The 16,956-nt window shown below is 57.3% G+C and overlaps 1 protein-coding gene across 1 annotated transcript; it reads left to right on the top strand.

Moving 5' to 3' along the window:
* Nucleotides 1–936: 936 nt before the first annotated feature.
* On the top strand, nt 937–11,711 carry PTTG1IP (PTTG1 interacting protein; the record flags this gene model as incomplete). The annotated part of the gene is made up of 5 exons (XM_032392552.1): nt 937–996; nt 2,429–2,537; nt 6,658–6,832; nt 7,583–7,629; nt 9,933–11,711. Coding segments are annotated over 5 exons (438 nt in total), but the record flags the coding sequence as incomplete, so codon positions are not given.
* Nucleotides 11,712–16,956: the final 5,245 nt, after the last annotated feature.

Raw genomic sequence — 16,956 nt, 5'->3', positions numbered from 1 at the left:
TGTGCTCGCTCGAGCTCTCTCTCAAATAAATCTTTAAAAAAAAATGTTGCCATGAACATTTCTGTACAAGTCTTCCTGGGGGCTTATGTTCTGATTTTCTTGAGTGAAATACTTGAGTGGGGTTGCTGAGTCCTAGGGGAGACGTAGGTGGAACCCTTTTGCACTCCCATCCACACTGTGTGAGACTTCCCAGTTGCTCTCTGTCTGCGCCGACACTTAGTGTTGCCAGTCTTTTTAATGTTAGTCATTCTGGTGGGTGTAAAGTGGTATCTGGCTATGACTTTAAGTTGCAATTCCTGGTGACTAATGAGGTTGCACACAGAGCTCTTTTCCAAAGTATGTGTGTATGTTTTGAGTCATGGGGTGTGGTAAATCGCAGCCTGATAGGGGATGCGCATGTTTTATTCATACCCTAGTTCTTTACTTCTGATTAGCTTGAGCTCCAGAGCTGTTAGCTGTGTGGGGTTTAACCCCTTCGTGGGTGAGGGGTGGCCAGAGCCGCGGAGTGCCCTGCAGGATTGGCATCTGCTGATTCCGGGGGGCTTCTCCCGCAGGGCTTGGGGGGACTGGCAGGGCCAAGGCCTGGCTTTTGTCTTGTGGGCCTGGCATTGCTGTGGCCTTTGGTTCCAAAGAGAGCGTGTGCTGAGGAGCCAGGGGGCCTGGGCTGGCTAGGGCCCGTGGGACGCGTCTGGGCGCTCGTCTCCTCTTCCCTGGAGGCACTGCCTTTGTGCCGAGGCCTGTTCCCTGCACGACCCCTCGCAGGTAGGAGCCTTGGTGCTGTGTCTGCGTCCTCCCGGGGGCCCAGTGGTGCTCCCTGAAGGCGGGCTGCCGGGAGAGGATGTGCGGCTCTGGGGTTGGGAGCGGAGCCTGCCCCTCTCCCCCGCAGCCCTCCTAAGCGCGTGTGTGCCTTGCCTGACTCTCTGATGTGTGTCCGTCCCCACAGCTTGCTCTCAGAACACTAACAGGACCTGTGAGGAGTGCCTGAGAAATGTCTCCGTAAGTAGCACGGCCACCTCCTCGGCCCGGGGGCTCTTGAGTGCGTGACGGGGACCTGTTGCGCTGCCTGAATTGCTCCCCACAAAAGAGAACCATCCTCCTAGCGAGCTCCTGCGGCTTTCAGTAACACGGTTATGACATGGTTGTAAACATGGGAAACTAGACATGGGAAACTTGCATTATGTGAAAATGGAGGATTTACCAAAAGCTGTTCACCGGGACCAGGCCACTGACGTGGAGGGTGTTCTCCGACGGCCAGAACGAAGAGGGTTGACTGCTGTTCGCTGAGCGTGCTCTGAGCATGGTGAATGCGCCATGTAGCTCTGGGAGAGCCCGGGCTTCTTCCTCACGTTTGTAATGGACTTGCACCCTGGCCTGGGACACAAATACCTGATTTCCCATCCTTTTGAAGAACTCAAAGAAGACTCTGTAAGACGGTTACCTTCAGGATTCAAAGTACCAAGTGCAAAGCCCTGACCTGAGGACCCATGAGGGCTACCCGAGCACACGTCTGGGCCGCCATGTGCGCCTGGTGCCGGGGGGGGTCTGGTGCCCTCTCTGCACCTGCATTGACCCTGGTGTTCTTAGGGACTCAGACCGGAGTGTCTGTGAGGTGCCCTCCAGCCCTGAGGTTCTGGGCCGGTGCCCTTGAGCCTTAATGCACTGTCTTTTTTTTTTTTTTTTTTAAGAATTTATTTATTCACTTGAGAGAGAGAGGATGAGCAGGGGAGGGGCAGAGGGAGAGGGAGAAGCAGACTCCCCACTGAGCAGGGAGCATGACACGGGGCTCGATCCCAGGACCCTGAGATCATGTCCTGAGCCGAAGGCAGACGCTTCACAGACCTAGGTGCCCCCAGATGCACTGTCTTTAAGACGGCCAGGCACCCCATGCAGTTGGAGAGGTCACAGTGTTTTCCAAGGTCACTTAAGTCCACTGACAAGGACTTACTGAGCTCCTCCGGTGGGCCCGCTGGGTCCCGCCTGCCCTCCTGCAGACGAACTGAGATAGGCACCCCAGCTGAGTGTGTTGGGTGCTACTGATGGGAAGGTGATGGGGAGGTGGGGCAATGGTGAGTGGGTTGCTCAGGGGAGGCCATGTGGGGGAGGGGAGGGCACACATGCTTGGGGGAAGAATGTTCTGGGCAGAAGAAGTGGCTGTGCAAAGACTCTGGGCAGGGAGCCACCTGGCAGCTTTCAGGACATGCATGGAGGCCAAGGGGCCGGGCAGGGTGCCTGGTGGGAGAGGGTTTTGAGTAATCTCAACCCTGGTGGTCCAGATGGGGTGGAGCTGATGGGGTGAGGTGGGGGTGAGGCCTTCCAGTCTGTCACCTGAGGGCGAGCAGGAGGTGTAGTGGGGCTCAAATCCCGGACAGTCTGATTCTTGGGTGCGTATGTTGCATTTCTGACGTTTGTCGAACATCATCTCTTTCAGTGTCTTTGGTGCCACACCAACAAGGCGTGCTTGGACTACCCGGTGAGCAGGATCCTGCCACCCAGCTCCCTCTGTAAGCTGAGCTCTGCACGCTGGGGCGTTTGCTGGGGTAAGTCTTTGTTTTCATGGAGTTCTCGCAAAATCTGTGCTGTTTTGGAAAGTCTGGTTGTGCTCAGTGAACGTAAGCTGCCGAAACGCGTGCTCTCTGCAGGAAGTCAGGAAGCCAGTGAGAGAGTGTGCTTTCTGGGAGGGCTGCTGGCAGTCCCCGGGGTCTGGAGGCCCAGCTGCAGGACCATCAGCCTCGGCTCTGCACCGGGTCCCTCTGCATCCCGGGATGGCGGAGGGCAGAGTGTGCGTTTGGGGACTGTTTCTGGGTGTGTCGGCGTACGGTGTCTCGGCTGCGTCTGTGCGCTGGGAGTCCTGCTCAGCAAGGTCAGGCCCTTCTTTCCTGACTTGTCCCTTTCTGTCTGCAGATGGTGGGTTTTCCAGGCGCTCTCTCTCTGGGTATGTTAAGCCTTTGTGAGACCCCAGAGAGACCAGTCCTGGAGCAGGGAGCCCAGGGCATTCTGAGCCTGAGCTGTTAAGGTGTTCTTAAGATGAGGCATGGCTTCTAATGAAGCGCACATGCTGTTTCCCGGTCCTCGTAGACCCTAGTGTCTAACAGACACACACGTGTGCGTACACCTACAGCTGTTCAGGGAGTGGAGTGAGGTTTTAACACACGTAGACAGGTAACCTCTGCTCAGCACTCGCAGCCTGACCCGGTCAGGACCCCGTGTCAGCCCCTAGACCGACTTTCCATCAGCACAGGTGAGTGCTGCCCACGCTGCCCTTCCCCTAAAGGAAGTCACGTGCTGTTTGCCCAACTTTCCGTGCAGTCGTGTGTCTGAGACTCCTGTGTCCCGGCCCATGTGTCCGGCGGCTGCTCAGTGCCCTGCAGGCGTCCACGCGGACGTCCCAGTGCTGCTGTAAACGTGCTCGTGGGGCCGGCTGCCCACCCTCACTTCCACTGTGCGTGTACTGAGGAGCACAATCACGGGGTCGCCATGCGTAGTAGGTCCGCAGACGTTTTCCCAGAGTGGCTATGCCAGTTTACGCTCCTCCAGGTGGTGCGGGCGTTCCCGTTGTCCCATGTCCCTGCCAACACTTGGGGTAATCAGTCATCTTCATTTTAGTCCATCTGGTGGGTGTGAAGGGGTATCTCGTTGTGGTTTTAATTTGCATTTCTCTGATGACTAATGATGTTGAGCACCTTTCAAGTGGGGTCACTTTTGATAATTCTATGCAATGAAGTTCCTGCTTTGGGGCCGTGGGGCTGGCTGAACACCTGGCATGGGACAGATGAGATCCACGGCGTGGGGGGCGGGGAGCAGGGAACAAGCCTGGGGCTGTGGGAGGCGGGCTCTGCAGTCAGGACCGGTGGCCTGCTTCCGAAGAGAAGGTGCACGTGGTGTCGTTCATGCCGGGGCTGCATGGAACTGAAGCCTGCCACCTGGGACTCAGGGATCGGGGGGGATGCTCCGGGTCCCCGTGTGCACTGAGGAGGGTTGGGAGGGCGCATTGGGCTGAGGGTGTATTGGCCTTCTCTGTGGGAACAGAATGGGCAGGGGGCTTGTGCTTGTGCCGTCTGGGGAGCCCGGGAGGGCCCCCAGCCCCCCTCGATGTCATGGCAGCATGTAACTGTAATTCCAGACCTCACGCCATGGGTGCTCTCTGTTCTGACAGCTTTAGAATCATCTTATCCAGCTCTGGGCAAAATTGTTTTGGGGTTTTAACTGTAATTACATGTTCGATTGGAGAAACATGAAGTCTTTAGGATGTTACCCCGTTGGCAGAAGCAGGTGTCCCTGCCCTACTCAGGTCACCCTCATGGCCTCAGGCGCCGTAGCTTTTACGTGGAAGGCTCATGGGAATGGGGGCCTGCAGTGTTTTTCCCCATTGTGATCGGGATTTCTGTATTTTTTTTTTTTAAGATTTTATTTGTTTGACACAAACACACACAGAGAGAGGGTGAGAGCGAGCACAAGCAGGGGGAGCAGCAGAGGGAGAGGGAGAAGCAAACTCCCCGCTGAGCAGGGAGCCCAATGCGGGACTCGATCCCAGGACCCCCGGGTCATGACCTGAGCTGAAGGCAGACGCTTCACTGAGCCACCCAGGTGCCCCATGGGATTTCTGTGTTTTATAACTGGTTTTAGCTGTTAGTCAGAAAAGCTGTTTTGGGGGGGCAGACATATTTCTGAGCCAGGTGTCTTGCTGATCTGATTGGTTTTTAAAGTGGATTGTTTGCAAGTTCTGTCGTCAAAACCCACTGCCATCCGCTGGTGAAGGTCTTTTCTGATGTTGTTGCCGTCGTGACTGCTTGGTGTGCCGGCTCTTCCAGAACAGGTGGCAGGAGGAGAAACCACGTGACTATAGCTCGGAAGGCATTTCATCAGATGTGACCCTGATTCTGATCGTCAGCGTAGGTGCACAAACTGGAGGCCAGCCCGTGGGGCTCGCGGCCAGCCTGTGTGGAGTGCTCGGCTCTCGGCGGCGGCCTCCCTGTCCCCACCCGCCGCCCCGGGCGGAGCTCGCTCCCGAAACTGCCTCGGTGGCCGTCTGAACGGGGCGAGTGGACACATTTGCAAGAGCACTCTCAGGGCTCTTTGATTGGCTCTGGTTCGAATTAAATAGAGAACTGTTGGTGGGTTTGGCTTTATAAATCCTTCAGAGAAGTCGGAAAGAATCGTGAAGCTTGTTTTAACTGCTTGTCTCCGGAGTTGGCTCTTGACGGGGAATCATAAAATCGTTGGCAGCTGATGAGGCGGCCGTCTTCAGGCCCCGTGGGCGGTGCCAGGGCTCCACGGTCCCTCCTCTGCCTGCTGGGGTCAGAAGTTGTCCTGGGGAAGTAAGTGCAGGGCAGCCGTCCTCAGGCCCCGTGGGCGGTGCCAGGGCTCCACGGTCCCTCCTGTGCCTGCTGGGGTCAGAAGTTGTCCTGGGGAAGTAAGTGCAGGTGACCTTGAACAGCGTAGGGGTTAGGCGCGCTGACGCCCCGGGCACTTGAAAATCTGCATGTGACTTCTTTTTTCTTTTTTTTTAATTTTATTTTATTATGTTATGTTAGTCACCATACATTACATGATTGGTTTTTGATGTGGTGATCCATGATTCATTCTTCTCGTATAACACCCCGTGCTCCATGCAGAACGTGCCCTTTTTAATACCCATCACCAGGCTAACCCATCCCCCCCTCCCCTCTAGAACCCTCAGTTTGTTTCTCAGAGTCCATCGTCTCTCATGGTTCATCTGTCCCTCCGATTCCCCCCCCTTCATCTTTCCCTTCCTTCTCCTAACATTCTCCATGCTATTCTATCCTTATGTTCCACAAATAAGTGAAACCATATGATAATTGACTTTCTCTCCTTGACTTATTTCACTTAGCATAATCTCCTCCAGTCCCATCCATGTTGATGTGAAAGTTGGGTATTCATCCTTTCTGATGGCTGAGTAATACTCCATTGTATATATGGACCACATCTTCTTTATCCATTCGTCTGTTGAAGGGCATCTCGGCTCCTTCCACAGTTTGGCTATTGCGGACATTGCTGCTGTGAACATTGGGGTGCATCTGCATGTAACTTCTGATTTCCTGGAAACTGAACTGCTGCCAGCCTGCCGTGGACGAAAGGCTTGCTGGTAACAGAGCAGTCGAGGTGCACGCGTGTGTGTGTGTGTGTGTGTGTGATGTGCACCACGTGCTGTGTTCTCACAGGGAAGTAGGCTAGAGAGAGGGAAACGTTAGTGAGAACGTCATCAGGAAGAGAAAGTGCACGTATAGTATCGTCCTGGATTTGGGGAACCCATGCCCACAGATTCGTGGACCCAGACGGTTCAGACTGTGTTCGAGGGCCCACGGTGTCGTGCTGTGGACTTGGGTTTAAGGATTGGATAAGCTGCCCCAGGCTTCAGTTCCATTTGCAGAGTTCCACAGAGTCTAAAAGTGTGTCAGGAGAGTCTGTGCGCCCAGCGGGCACTCTCCTTCCTGTGTCTGCTTGGTTCACGTACCCCGGGCTTGCCGTGGGGAGAAATGCCGCCCTGTGTGTGGCCTGGGCCGTGGCGGTTGAGTGAGAAATCGCTCACAAGTCACACACCCGCACTGAGAGGAGACCTGGGGGCAGGCAGCTCTAGGACTGCGGGGGGCTGCTTTGGGCTCCCCGTGCTGACTCCCTGACTCCCGGCGGACCTTGCAGTGAACTTCGAGGCGCTGATCATCACGCTGTCGGTGGTGGGGGGCGCCGTCCTCCTGGCCGTGGCCGTGTGCTGCACCTGCTGCTGCTGCCGGAAGAACAGGAGCCGGAAGCCGGATAAGAGCGAGGAGAAGGCGGCGCGGGAACGCGAGGAGCGCAGGATCCGGCAGGAGGAGAGGTGAGGCCCCGGGTCACTGGGGCGTCCCTGGGGCACGGGGCCCTGCCAGGCCACGGGGAAGTTCCGCCTGCGGCCCCAAGTTCTCTCCAGCTTTGGACGGACTGTGGGTCACGCGCCAGGATTGTGGGACAGGGTGTGGGCGCGGCACGGGTCCTTGTCTTCCCGGGCTGCCCCGGGCAGGACAGAGGCCCAGCCGGGGCGAGCTGGGCATCGGGGGCGCCTGCCTGCCTGCGCCTGGGCGGGCCTGCTGCGGCCAGTGTGCGGAGACGCTGTCCTGCCCTGCTGACGGAGCACTTTGGGGAGCTCGGGCCAGGCCAGGGCGGCAGGTGCGGCGGGTCACCAGGCCCTGCCTGATGGGAGCGAGATCGTGGCTCGGAGACGTGCTGCCGTGTCAGGCCAGCTGCTGGTGGGTGGGCGCTGTCCCCGCAGAGTCATGGCCCGTAAGTAACAACTAACACGTGTACATTCCCAACCTTCTGCAGAACCTAGTGTCAGATTTTCACTCCTCAGTGTGTTTTCTTTACATGAAAAATAGTTTAAGAAATCATAGTATTTGAATTGTCTTTATTGAAACAAAGAATCAAATGACAGGACACTGGAGCGTCCTCAGAAGACGGTGCTGGTCGTCACCCTGCTTGGCCTAGTGGCCACCTGCGCCTGTCCCCGGCCTCTCTGCCGAAGGAAGTGAAGGGTACATCTTTGAATGTTATGTAATAGTTTGATGCTAAATGAGATGTCTTTGTTTTTTAGGAGAGCAGAGATGAAATCAAGACATGATGAAATCAGAAAAAAATACGGTAAGTGTGGATGCGATGTCCGTGTCCGTTCCATTTGGTTGGGAGTTGATGCCACACTGTGAGATGTGACTGCGTCCCTCGTCCACCTGTCTGGGTTGAGCTGCTGGGTTTACTCCGTGTGGACTGGAATGAACTAACCCACGAATGTCTTGAGAAGATGAAGCCTTGGCATATTTTTCTCTCGCCAGACTTCCTAGGACTGCTCGCTCCCGAGGGGGTGGAACTTGGCCGGGCTCCATGTGGCTCCTAGCCTGTCACCCTGTTTGTGTGACGTGGGCTGTGTGTGATGACCGCGGGCCTCCCCCGCCTCGCCACCCTCGTGTTCACGTCGCTCTCGCACCTGACTTCTGTGGGCTCAGCTCTCCATGCTGCCCAGGCATTTTGTCTGGTTTGTTTTGGTTTTTGTTTGGAGAGACTGGGGCGGGGGTGACTCATTTTTTACTGTGTGAGAGCATTAAATCTGCTCCCCTGTTGAGTTGGCTGTTGGGATTGGGAGACATGAACTCACTGGGCCTCCCCAGTGACCACTACGGGGCCTCCAGCCCTGGGCCATGGCGCTTCCTTTGACCTCATGACCTGAGGATCACATGCTCAGTCAGGTGGACCGGGCAGCTGGGCTGAAGGCGAACTCTGATCAGGAAAATTCCAAAATCTTTACCAACTAACGTATGCATTTTGGAGTTCTCTGTATAGAGGATACTGTTTTCCTGGTATTTTAAGATCCTGAGCACTAAAACAGTCAGTCCCCAAGGCTCAGTTCCCTCTGGCGGGGGCCGCTGGCTGCATGCCCCCACCCCCATCCACACCGGCCTCCTCTCACTGTCACGCCCTTGTGCTGGGTCGCCTCAGGCTGGGGGTGACCCTGCCAGTCTCCAGGTGTTGATTCCAAGGCACAAGGCTGCCCCAACTGCCCCTCCTCCCGCTGCTGGGTCTCTTACGTTTAAGGCGAGATGTCCGGCCACTGAGACAGCCTTCTGTGATTGGCTCCCGCCCCTCAGCCTCCCCTTGGTGCCGCTCCTCTCCTGGCCAGCCTGGCGTGTCCCCCTTGCTGCCCTTGGCACTCGCCCTGAGGTCTGGTGCTCATTCCCTGCGTAGGTGGTGATAGACTCCGTGTGGGTGACATTCCCTATCCAGCAGTCTTGGCACGGTGCCCTCTCTCCCCAGTGCCCACTGATCGTCCGCTGCCCTCAGCTGGGGCCCCTTGGTTTTCCACGACATTGAAAAGTGCAGAAAGGAGCTTGTTGGCATCTGATTAACAATATAAATACGAGGCAAGAGACGTGTCACACAGACTCACACCCAAGTGCCTTTACTGCCAAGCGCAAGTAGCTTTCAGGTCTTCCCCTTTGTCCGGTTGTGTGCGGGGTTGTGTGCGGGGCCTGGCGGTGGCTCAGGCCGGGCTCCTGGCCCAGGGGCGGTCTCTGTAACAGTGCCCTGGGGCACTTCCTTCCTACCGTTTTGATGGTTCCTGTGGCCCTTAATTGCACTGATAAAACCAACTCATGCCTGTTTACACAAAGCCCATAGAGTGGACTGGACTTTGGAAAGACTCAGCTGGTGGAAGAATGCCCAGGGGGCCCCAAGGGGGCCGGGGACAGGCACGCACTGCAGTTAACACACACAATACACATGTGGGACGAAACCCTTCTTGTGGTTTTAGAAGGTGTTTGATTTCTGATCACAAAGCACTTTCTCCCCCTCTGAACTAGACATAGAGCTAGGAGCTGTTCTGCTTTGTCTTTTCCCAACGCAACTGGGTGTATTTGTCATTTGGCATCTGAACGCCCTTTACCAAAACCACCGTGGGCTTCCTCCCGAGGCCTGAGGCACGCCGTCCTCCTCCTCAGACGGACCAGCAGCCCCGCACCCCCAAAATCTCCTGCAGCAAGTAGCTGTGTTGCAGTGGCTCGGGGGGGTGTTGGTTTGTGGTACAGGTTTCTGAAGAGAGGGAGAGATTGCGTGGGTTTCTGCTCTGCGAACAGAGCTCCTCGTCTTCGGGTATTTAGCACCGAGGATCTATGACCAGGTACATCGTACTAGTTACATCAGGATGCTCAACAGTGAGATTGAAGGTCACCTCGCTCTAAGTCCGCCAACATTATAAGGACATGTAAAGTAGGGTGTTTTTTAAGTCACCTGTGGTTTGACATTCAAAACGATGAAGTGTCGTGCTCGATCCTGCGCAGACACCCGTTTCTCTTAAGGCCTCAGTGGGTCTTCGCGTAGAGCTCAGTTGTTCTGCTCTCTTGCATCTCGTTTGCCATCCTGTGAGTGCATTTATAACCAGGGCTGTTTTGTTCCAGGTTTGTTTAAAGAAGAAAACCCATATGCCAGGTTTGAGAACAACTGAGAGCGCACCCCGCCCCGGGACGCGGCGCCGGTCAGTGGAGCCCCTGCCCCGCCGAGGCAGGCCTGCTGAGAGCACAGCGCGCGGCCGCCCGCACACCTGCGAGCTTCTGTCCCCTTCTCTGTATCTCTACTCGGTCACTCGAGACGCTAAGCCTGTCGGGGGGTGGGGGTTGGTTTTGGTTTGGTTGTTAATTTGAGGAAGAAAGACAAACATTGCACCACTGTCTCAGTCGGTAAGCCACCTGCGGGCAGAGCCGCCCACCTCTCCCTCTGCCGGCGGCGGGCTGCCCACGGCGGGGCAGGAAGGGCGCCTGTCACCCGGCCGCTGCCCCGCGAGCCCAGCGGCGTCTCCGTGCGGCACGCTGACTCGGGACGCGCTCTCACCCCAGCCGTGCGGAACAGCACCGAGGGGGGTCCTGCTCACCTTGGGTCTGTGTTGCGTTTCATTTCATTTTAAATAATTCTTGGATTTCCTTCCTTCACCTAAAACATTTCGCCAAAAAACTTCACTTATTGGACAGTTTTTAAATTTTCATTTGTATCTTTACCAGAACATCACGGTCTTTTCCCAGGGAAGACTTGAGTAACAAATGAAGCTTGAAAGCCACCTGTCCGGGGCACCGCAGCGCTGATGTGGAGTCGCGGGGCCCGGGGAGGCCGCCGCTGCCCTGCTCTCACCTTCCTGCCCGTTCACAGCGCGTGTCAGGCCGTGTGTGCAGTGCACGAGCCTCTCGTGCCTGTCAGGCTGGCTGCACCGCGGTCACTGAGGGGCCTGGGCTGTCCCCAAAGAGGGAGGGACCGAGCACCGGCGGCCCCCCTGCGGGGCTCTGCCCACCGGGGAGGCGGGTGTCCGGGGAGGCGGGTGTCCAGGTCGGCGGGAGGGATTTCCGCGTGCTTGTCAGACCAGCCCCGTCCTGGAGGCGTGCTCCTGGGGGCGTGTGGTGAGAATCCTGCAGAGGCAGCTTCTCGGGAGGCTGTCCGTGGCCTCCAGGCACACCCCACCGTGGCTTCTGTGGCCGTTCCGTCCCTTTCAGATCGAGATCTAGGACGGCAGTGAATAGACCAAGCGCTTCGTGTGAGGGGCAGCAGCAATGATGGACGTGTGTGAACAGCCTGCCTTCAGTCTGAAAATAGGCCCAGGTGCCACACTGCTTCGGAGTAGGAAGACGTTTAGCTTCGGGAAAGCGGGTCGACAGGCACCTACGGAAACGACGTATTCGGCTTTCGCGCTGGTGACCCTGCAGAGACCGCTGTCTCGGGCGTCCAGTCAGGTGCCCGCCACGTCGGCCTTGCTGTCCTGGAATCTCCACAAGCTGGGAAACTAACCTCTAGGAACTCCGTTACTATCTTTCTGACTTCTTGGGCATTTGATAGCAATTTAAAGTACTATGAAACATTCCTAAGTATCTTAGAGCAGCCTGCACATTTTGTCTTACTGTTTATTCATAAGAGAAACTTTGTAACAGACTTCAGCAACCTTTGTATTAACGCAGTAGTACTCCGTAAGCTCGCGCTGTGTCTTGATTCTGGGTTGCTGAGCTCCCCGTTCTTCCATACCGTGTATGTAATCCCATCATGGGGTCCTGAGCCCACACCAGGCCGTCTGGAGGGCTGTCGTAGTCCCTACGCTTTTTTCTGAAATAGTCCTAAGAGCAGCCATATATTGTAACCTCAAGGAAACCAGGAAGCTTGGAGTGCCTTAATTTTAACCAGTTTCCGAAAAATGGTTTAATACACACTTTGTTGAATATACTTCGTGTCCTCGTGTCTCATTTCTCTGTGGTGTTAGCGTGATTACTTGGAGAGCGGTGGGTAGACTTTCTACGTAGAGACTTTTTTTTTTAAGATTTTATTCTAGAGAGAGCGAGCGAGAGTGCGGGCGGGCGGGGTGGGCGCAGAGGGAGAGAGTTCCAACCAGACACCACACCTAATGTGGAGCCCGTCGCGGAGCCCGACGTGGGGCTCAATCCCATGCCCCTGAGATCATGAGCTGAGCTGAAACCGAGAGTCAGACGCTGAACCGACTGCGCCACCCAGGTGCCCTTCCACATAGAGACCTTTGACCCGTCCCAGGTGTGTGAGCAATCCCAGCTTCGGTACCATGGCCGAGGGGGCAACTGCCGCTTCTTCAAGTTGCCTGTTACCCACCCCCCAACAGCTGTTTGCTGTCCAGCCAGAGACTCGGGCTGGTTTTCTGCCCCCCCACCCCCACCCCCAGCACTGCTTTCCTTCTGCTTAGCGGGAGTCATACAGAAAATGGGGAGAAAGCAGTTCTGCCTTGAGCCTCGTGTCCTTGGCTGTAACTGCCGGCAGACTCCCCCCTCCCCAGGGTGGGGGTCTGCAGTGCCTGGCTGCTGGGGAGGGCTGGTACCTCTTCTGAGCTGCAGCTGAGCCCACGTGATCATCGCTGCCGTTGTGGGATCTCTGGGACATCCTCTGTGCGGTGCTGTCTGAAGTCCGAAGTCCGCATCGGGCAGGCAGTCGGCCCGTCGGTGCCGTGGTCCCCCTGGGAAGTGTGAGCCCGCCCAGCGGGACCCGGGGCCGTGCAGTAGCCGCACTCAGGCACTTCCAGGTTCCAGGGCGGGAACGGGGCAGCGCGGGCTCTTCCTTTTGGACGTCCAGGTCCAGATGCAGTCATGGGGTATCCTTGTGCCCAGCGTGTCCTTAGGGCATCCAGGCCCCATGGGAAACACTCGCCTCGGATTCGTTGAAACAGTTCCAAGTCTGATTAGGGCAAGACCAGGGCTTTGAAAGGAGGAGGTTGGTGAATGAAGCCCTTCCGTTAGGTTGTCTGCTCTTGAGGAAAGGTCCCCTTGTTGGGTTGTAAGAAGCACGCGATCAGATGGGTAATCAGTGGCTGCGTCCCACCAACTCGTTCTTGGTGTCCTTCCAGAGCCAGTCTGCAACGCGTGCGGCTCCGGGTCTGCTCCGAGCACATGGCTGCCGCCTCCCTGGGGGCCTTGGCGTGCCTCATCCCACCGTCCCGTTGGGAGGCTGGCTGTCTCCACTCCTGCCTGTCCGTGCTGCTTTGTGTGAGCTGTGAGTCCATTTCCAGAAGTAGAATTCTGGATGAAAGTGCCCGTGATGCCGAATTACCCTCCAGACAGAGGACACCTTGTTCGAAGCGATCTGTGATGCTTTGTCCCCGGGTGGAGGTAAGCGGCCCATGGGGTTCCGCCAAGGCCTCATCTGGAAGTTGGGAACTGAGTGGATGGTTCCTGGGCCCCCTGAGCCGGGGCGGCAGGCCTGCGTGCTGGCGCGAGGCGGTCTGGGGATGGGCAGGGCCTGGCAGGGCTGGTGTGTGGCGGGCACAGACATGCTGCTGGGTAAGGCCGCCTGGGGCCGCGGCAGAGGCAGGAAGAGCAGCTGCGAGGCAGGCGAGGCCAGGGTGCAAGGTGCTGGGCGTCGGGATTCCAGAGGTGGGCCAAGTCCCCGTCCCGCTGCTGCAGGTGGTCTGAGGCTCCCTGCCCCCTCCTCCCACCCACCTGCCCCCTCCAGACAGGCTTGCTGCTCCAGCTGCTGTCTGCAGGGCTGTGTGGGGCGGGTCACAGGCCCTGGCTGCTTCTGTGGCGGTTCTGGGGGCCGGCTCTGCCAGAAGGACTGGCAGGTGCCCCGTGAGGCCCCGGAGTTACAGACTCATGGGCCCAGTACTTGGCAGACACCCGCCGTCTCACGGTCATCGCTGCCGCTGGGGAGCCGTCTCTGGCCCCACGTCCATGGGGAGGAGCCAGCGGGTCTGGCGGCAGCCGCGTCTTTGTGGGGTGCCCTGGTACAAAGGTGCCGGCCAAGCCTGATGGGGGGCGAGAGGCACAGACTCCCCCAGTGTGATGCTGGGAGGGGGTGAGGGCACAGCGTTGCTGCCGCCCCCCATCCCCAGTCCCATGCATTCTGCTGGGGGCACAGTCCCCCAGTGGCCTGTGAGCCCAAAGGATCTGCCCAAGGATAGACGTGGCTTGAGCTGCGTGGATGTCTGTTGCCCCGGCTCCTGCTTTGGGTAGATGGCCGCGTGTCTGGAGGCTCAAAGCCCGGGGACGTTTCTCAGCCGGCAGGGCTTTCCTCCCCAGGGTCCTGTGGCTGTGGGTCCCTGGGCTCTCGGAGTCCTGCACCCCCGCCCTCACTAGGGGCCCTCTCTGCGCGGCCAGGGCCAGCAGCGGAGTCCAACCCAACAGCTCCAGAAAGCTGCTGGGGGCGCTCTGACGGGGGTCCCACCCCGTGCAGAGTGGACCCCGACCCCAAGGAGCTGACTTACTTGATGTGGTGGGTTTTCTGCTCCCCAGACCTAAAGAATGATGTTTAATCCGGTCTTGGAGCAGTTGTCTTCTTGTTTTAACCCTGAATATGAAGAACAAGTCCTCACTACAGATAAATTGCCTCTCTCTTTTTTTTTTTTTAAGGTTTTATTTATTTATTTGAGAGAGAGAGAGAGCGAGCACAAGCAGGGGGAGTGGGAGAGGGGGAATCAGCTCCCCACTGAGCAGGGAGCCCGATGCGGGGCTGGATCCCAGGATCCTGGGATCATGATCTGAGCCGAAGGCAGATGCCTCACCGACTGAGACCCCCAGGCGCCCCCCAGTGTAGCATTCTTAAGTAATTTCACAAATTTTCGTTCCTGAAGCTTATGGGCGGCGGCAATGCGTGCACCACATAAAATGAGTTTTCTCGAAGAGTGGGTGTTGCGCTGGGGGTTGCATCGCGTGGGGTGAGGTGGGGGCGCTGCAGATGCTAGAGGCACCACGTTTACTGAATTCTTCCAAGAGGACATTGTTCACCCGCCGCCTTGCCTGCCGGGGACTGGGGAGTGAGCCCTGGGGGCCCGACCGCCTGTTTTGAAGTCCTCTGCGGGGTCTCCAGTCTGTCCCTCCAGCAACTGCAGCTTGCGTCCTCGTGTGCTGTAAGTAGCTGCTGCTCGTCCCACTTGTGAGGGACCCACATTTGGCGAAATGAAGTCACGGCGTATCTCAGACCGAGGGCACAGCTCGGGGATTTTCCGCAGGCCTCCTCATTTCTGACCTCGTACCCCTAACAACAGCATTGCCAGTTTTCTCGTCTTCAGCCTTTTGACAACGTCATGAGGACCTCCTCTAGCTACTCAGACGGGCTTCGACTCTCATGTTTAGAGGCAGGGGTTGGGGCCCCACCGGGGCGGCAACGGGGACCGGGGAACCTACCCGGAACGGGGGTAACTCGGCATAAAGAATTGTTACCTAGGCATAAGGTACAGTTAACTTGGTATAAAGAATAGTTAAACCTTGGGGCGCCTGGGTGGCTCAGTCGTTAAGCATCTGCCTTGGGCTCAGGTCATGATCCCAGGGTCCCAGGATCGAGTCCTGCATTGGGCTCCCTGCTCAGCAGGGAGTCTGCTTCTCCCTCTGCCCCTCCCCCTCCCCCTGCTCGTGCACGCGCTCTCTGTCTCTCTCTCTCTCTCTCATATAAATAAATAAAATCTTTAAAAAAATTTTAAAGTAGTTAAGCCAGTATGAAGAATTGTTAAGTAGGCATAAAGAATAGTTAACCAGACATAAAGAAGAGTTAACTAGGCCTAAAAAATAATTAACTTGGTATAAAGATAGGTAACCAGGCCTAAGGAATATTTAATCCACTCACCGCAGAGGGCTGCTGACTTGGTGCCCGACAGGTGGGAGCGGGTGTGCAGGGCCCCCGCTGCGGAGGCCACACCTTACCCCATGACCGTGGGTTCTTAGGAACCCAAACTTCGGGGTGCGAGTGTGAGGTTAGGTCAGACTTGCTCAGGAGACCTGGGCCCGTCCCCCAAGAAGGTTCCCAGGGTGCTCCCCACCCCATGTGACGGCCTCCCAGACACTGGCCTGGGGAGCCTGGGCCAGCCCACGAGAAGCCTGGGTGCCCAGCCACAGGGCTGGGGTGGGGCAGCTCTGACCTCCAGGGGTCCAGGCACCTAAATTAGGACAAGCTGTTGCAGAGGGTCCGAGGAGAGCTCGGTCCTCCCAGGCTCCAAGGGCGCAGTGCCAGGGGGCTTAGGGCAGAGCGGGCAGGCCAGGCACTGTGCTGGGGGTGGCTGGTGGCCGCGGCCCTCACCCTCCTTCCGGGACAGTGACCTCGACTCCGCGTTCCTCCTCCACTGCACAGCTGCTGACCCCGTGTCCCGCGGCCCACGCCACCCATCACCCTGGTGACGGCTGCCTCTCTCCACCCTGGCCCGAGGGACACCTTTAGACTGCACGCCTCGTGTGGGGACCACTCAAACCTCCCGCAGCTCCCACCACACTGAGGACAAGGCTTGAGCTCTTGGATGGCCTAGAAAGACCCATGGTCTCCTCCTCCCGCGTCTCCCCACTCCTCCTTCAGCACATGGGCTCCCTTGGTACCTGGAACGTGCCAGGCCCTGCTTGGCCTCAGCCCTGCTCTGCTTGCTCCCTGGAGCGCCAGAAGCACATCCTCAGGCATCCTGGCAACCCTCACCCCCATTCCTTCCCTCCATTGAGGTGTGTGCACGTTCCCTGGCTACCTACCTGAAGAACCGTCCTGTGCTACAATCTGTCCTGACTCAGATCTACTGTCCTGTTCTTTTGGCGACCAAACGTAGCAGGGTTTGACCAGAGAAGTGGGGCCAGCAGTGTATCTCCCTGTCTATCCACCTATCTGCCCACCCATTCATCCTCCACCCATCCTCTTCCCCATCATCTCCCACCCATCCACCCATCCGTCCGTCCATCCATCCATCCATCCACCCATTCATCCATGCATGCATTCATCCAATCACCCACGTACCCACTCATCCACCCACCTATCCATCCATCCACCTATCCATCTATCCACTCATCCATCTGCCCATCCATCCATCCATCCACCCACCCATCCAGTCTACCCACCCATCCATCCATCCATCCCTCCATCCCTCCATCCATGCTCCCATTCATCCATGCATGCAATCATCCATTCACCCACCTACCCACCCATTCACCCAACTACCCCCCCCATCCACCCACCTATCCATCCATC

Source organism: Phoca vitulina, unplaced genomic scaffold (assembly GCF_004348235.1).
Source record: "Phoca vitulina isolate PV1807 unplaced genomic scaffold, GSC_HSeal_1.0 scaffold68, whole genome shotgun sequence".
Taxonomy (NCBI): Eukaryota; Metazoa; Chordata; class Mammalia; order Carnivora; family Phocidae; genus Phoca; species Phoca vitulina.
Note: the sequence above shows the minus strand (reverse complement) of the source record. Positions and strands in the feature narration are given on the sequence as shown.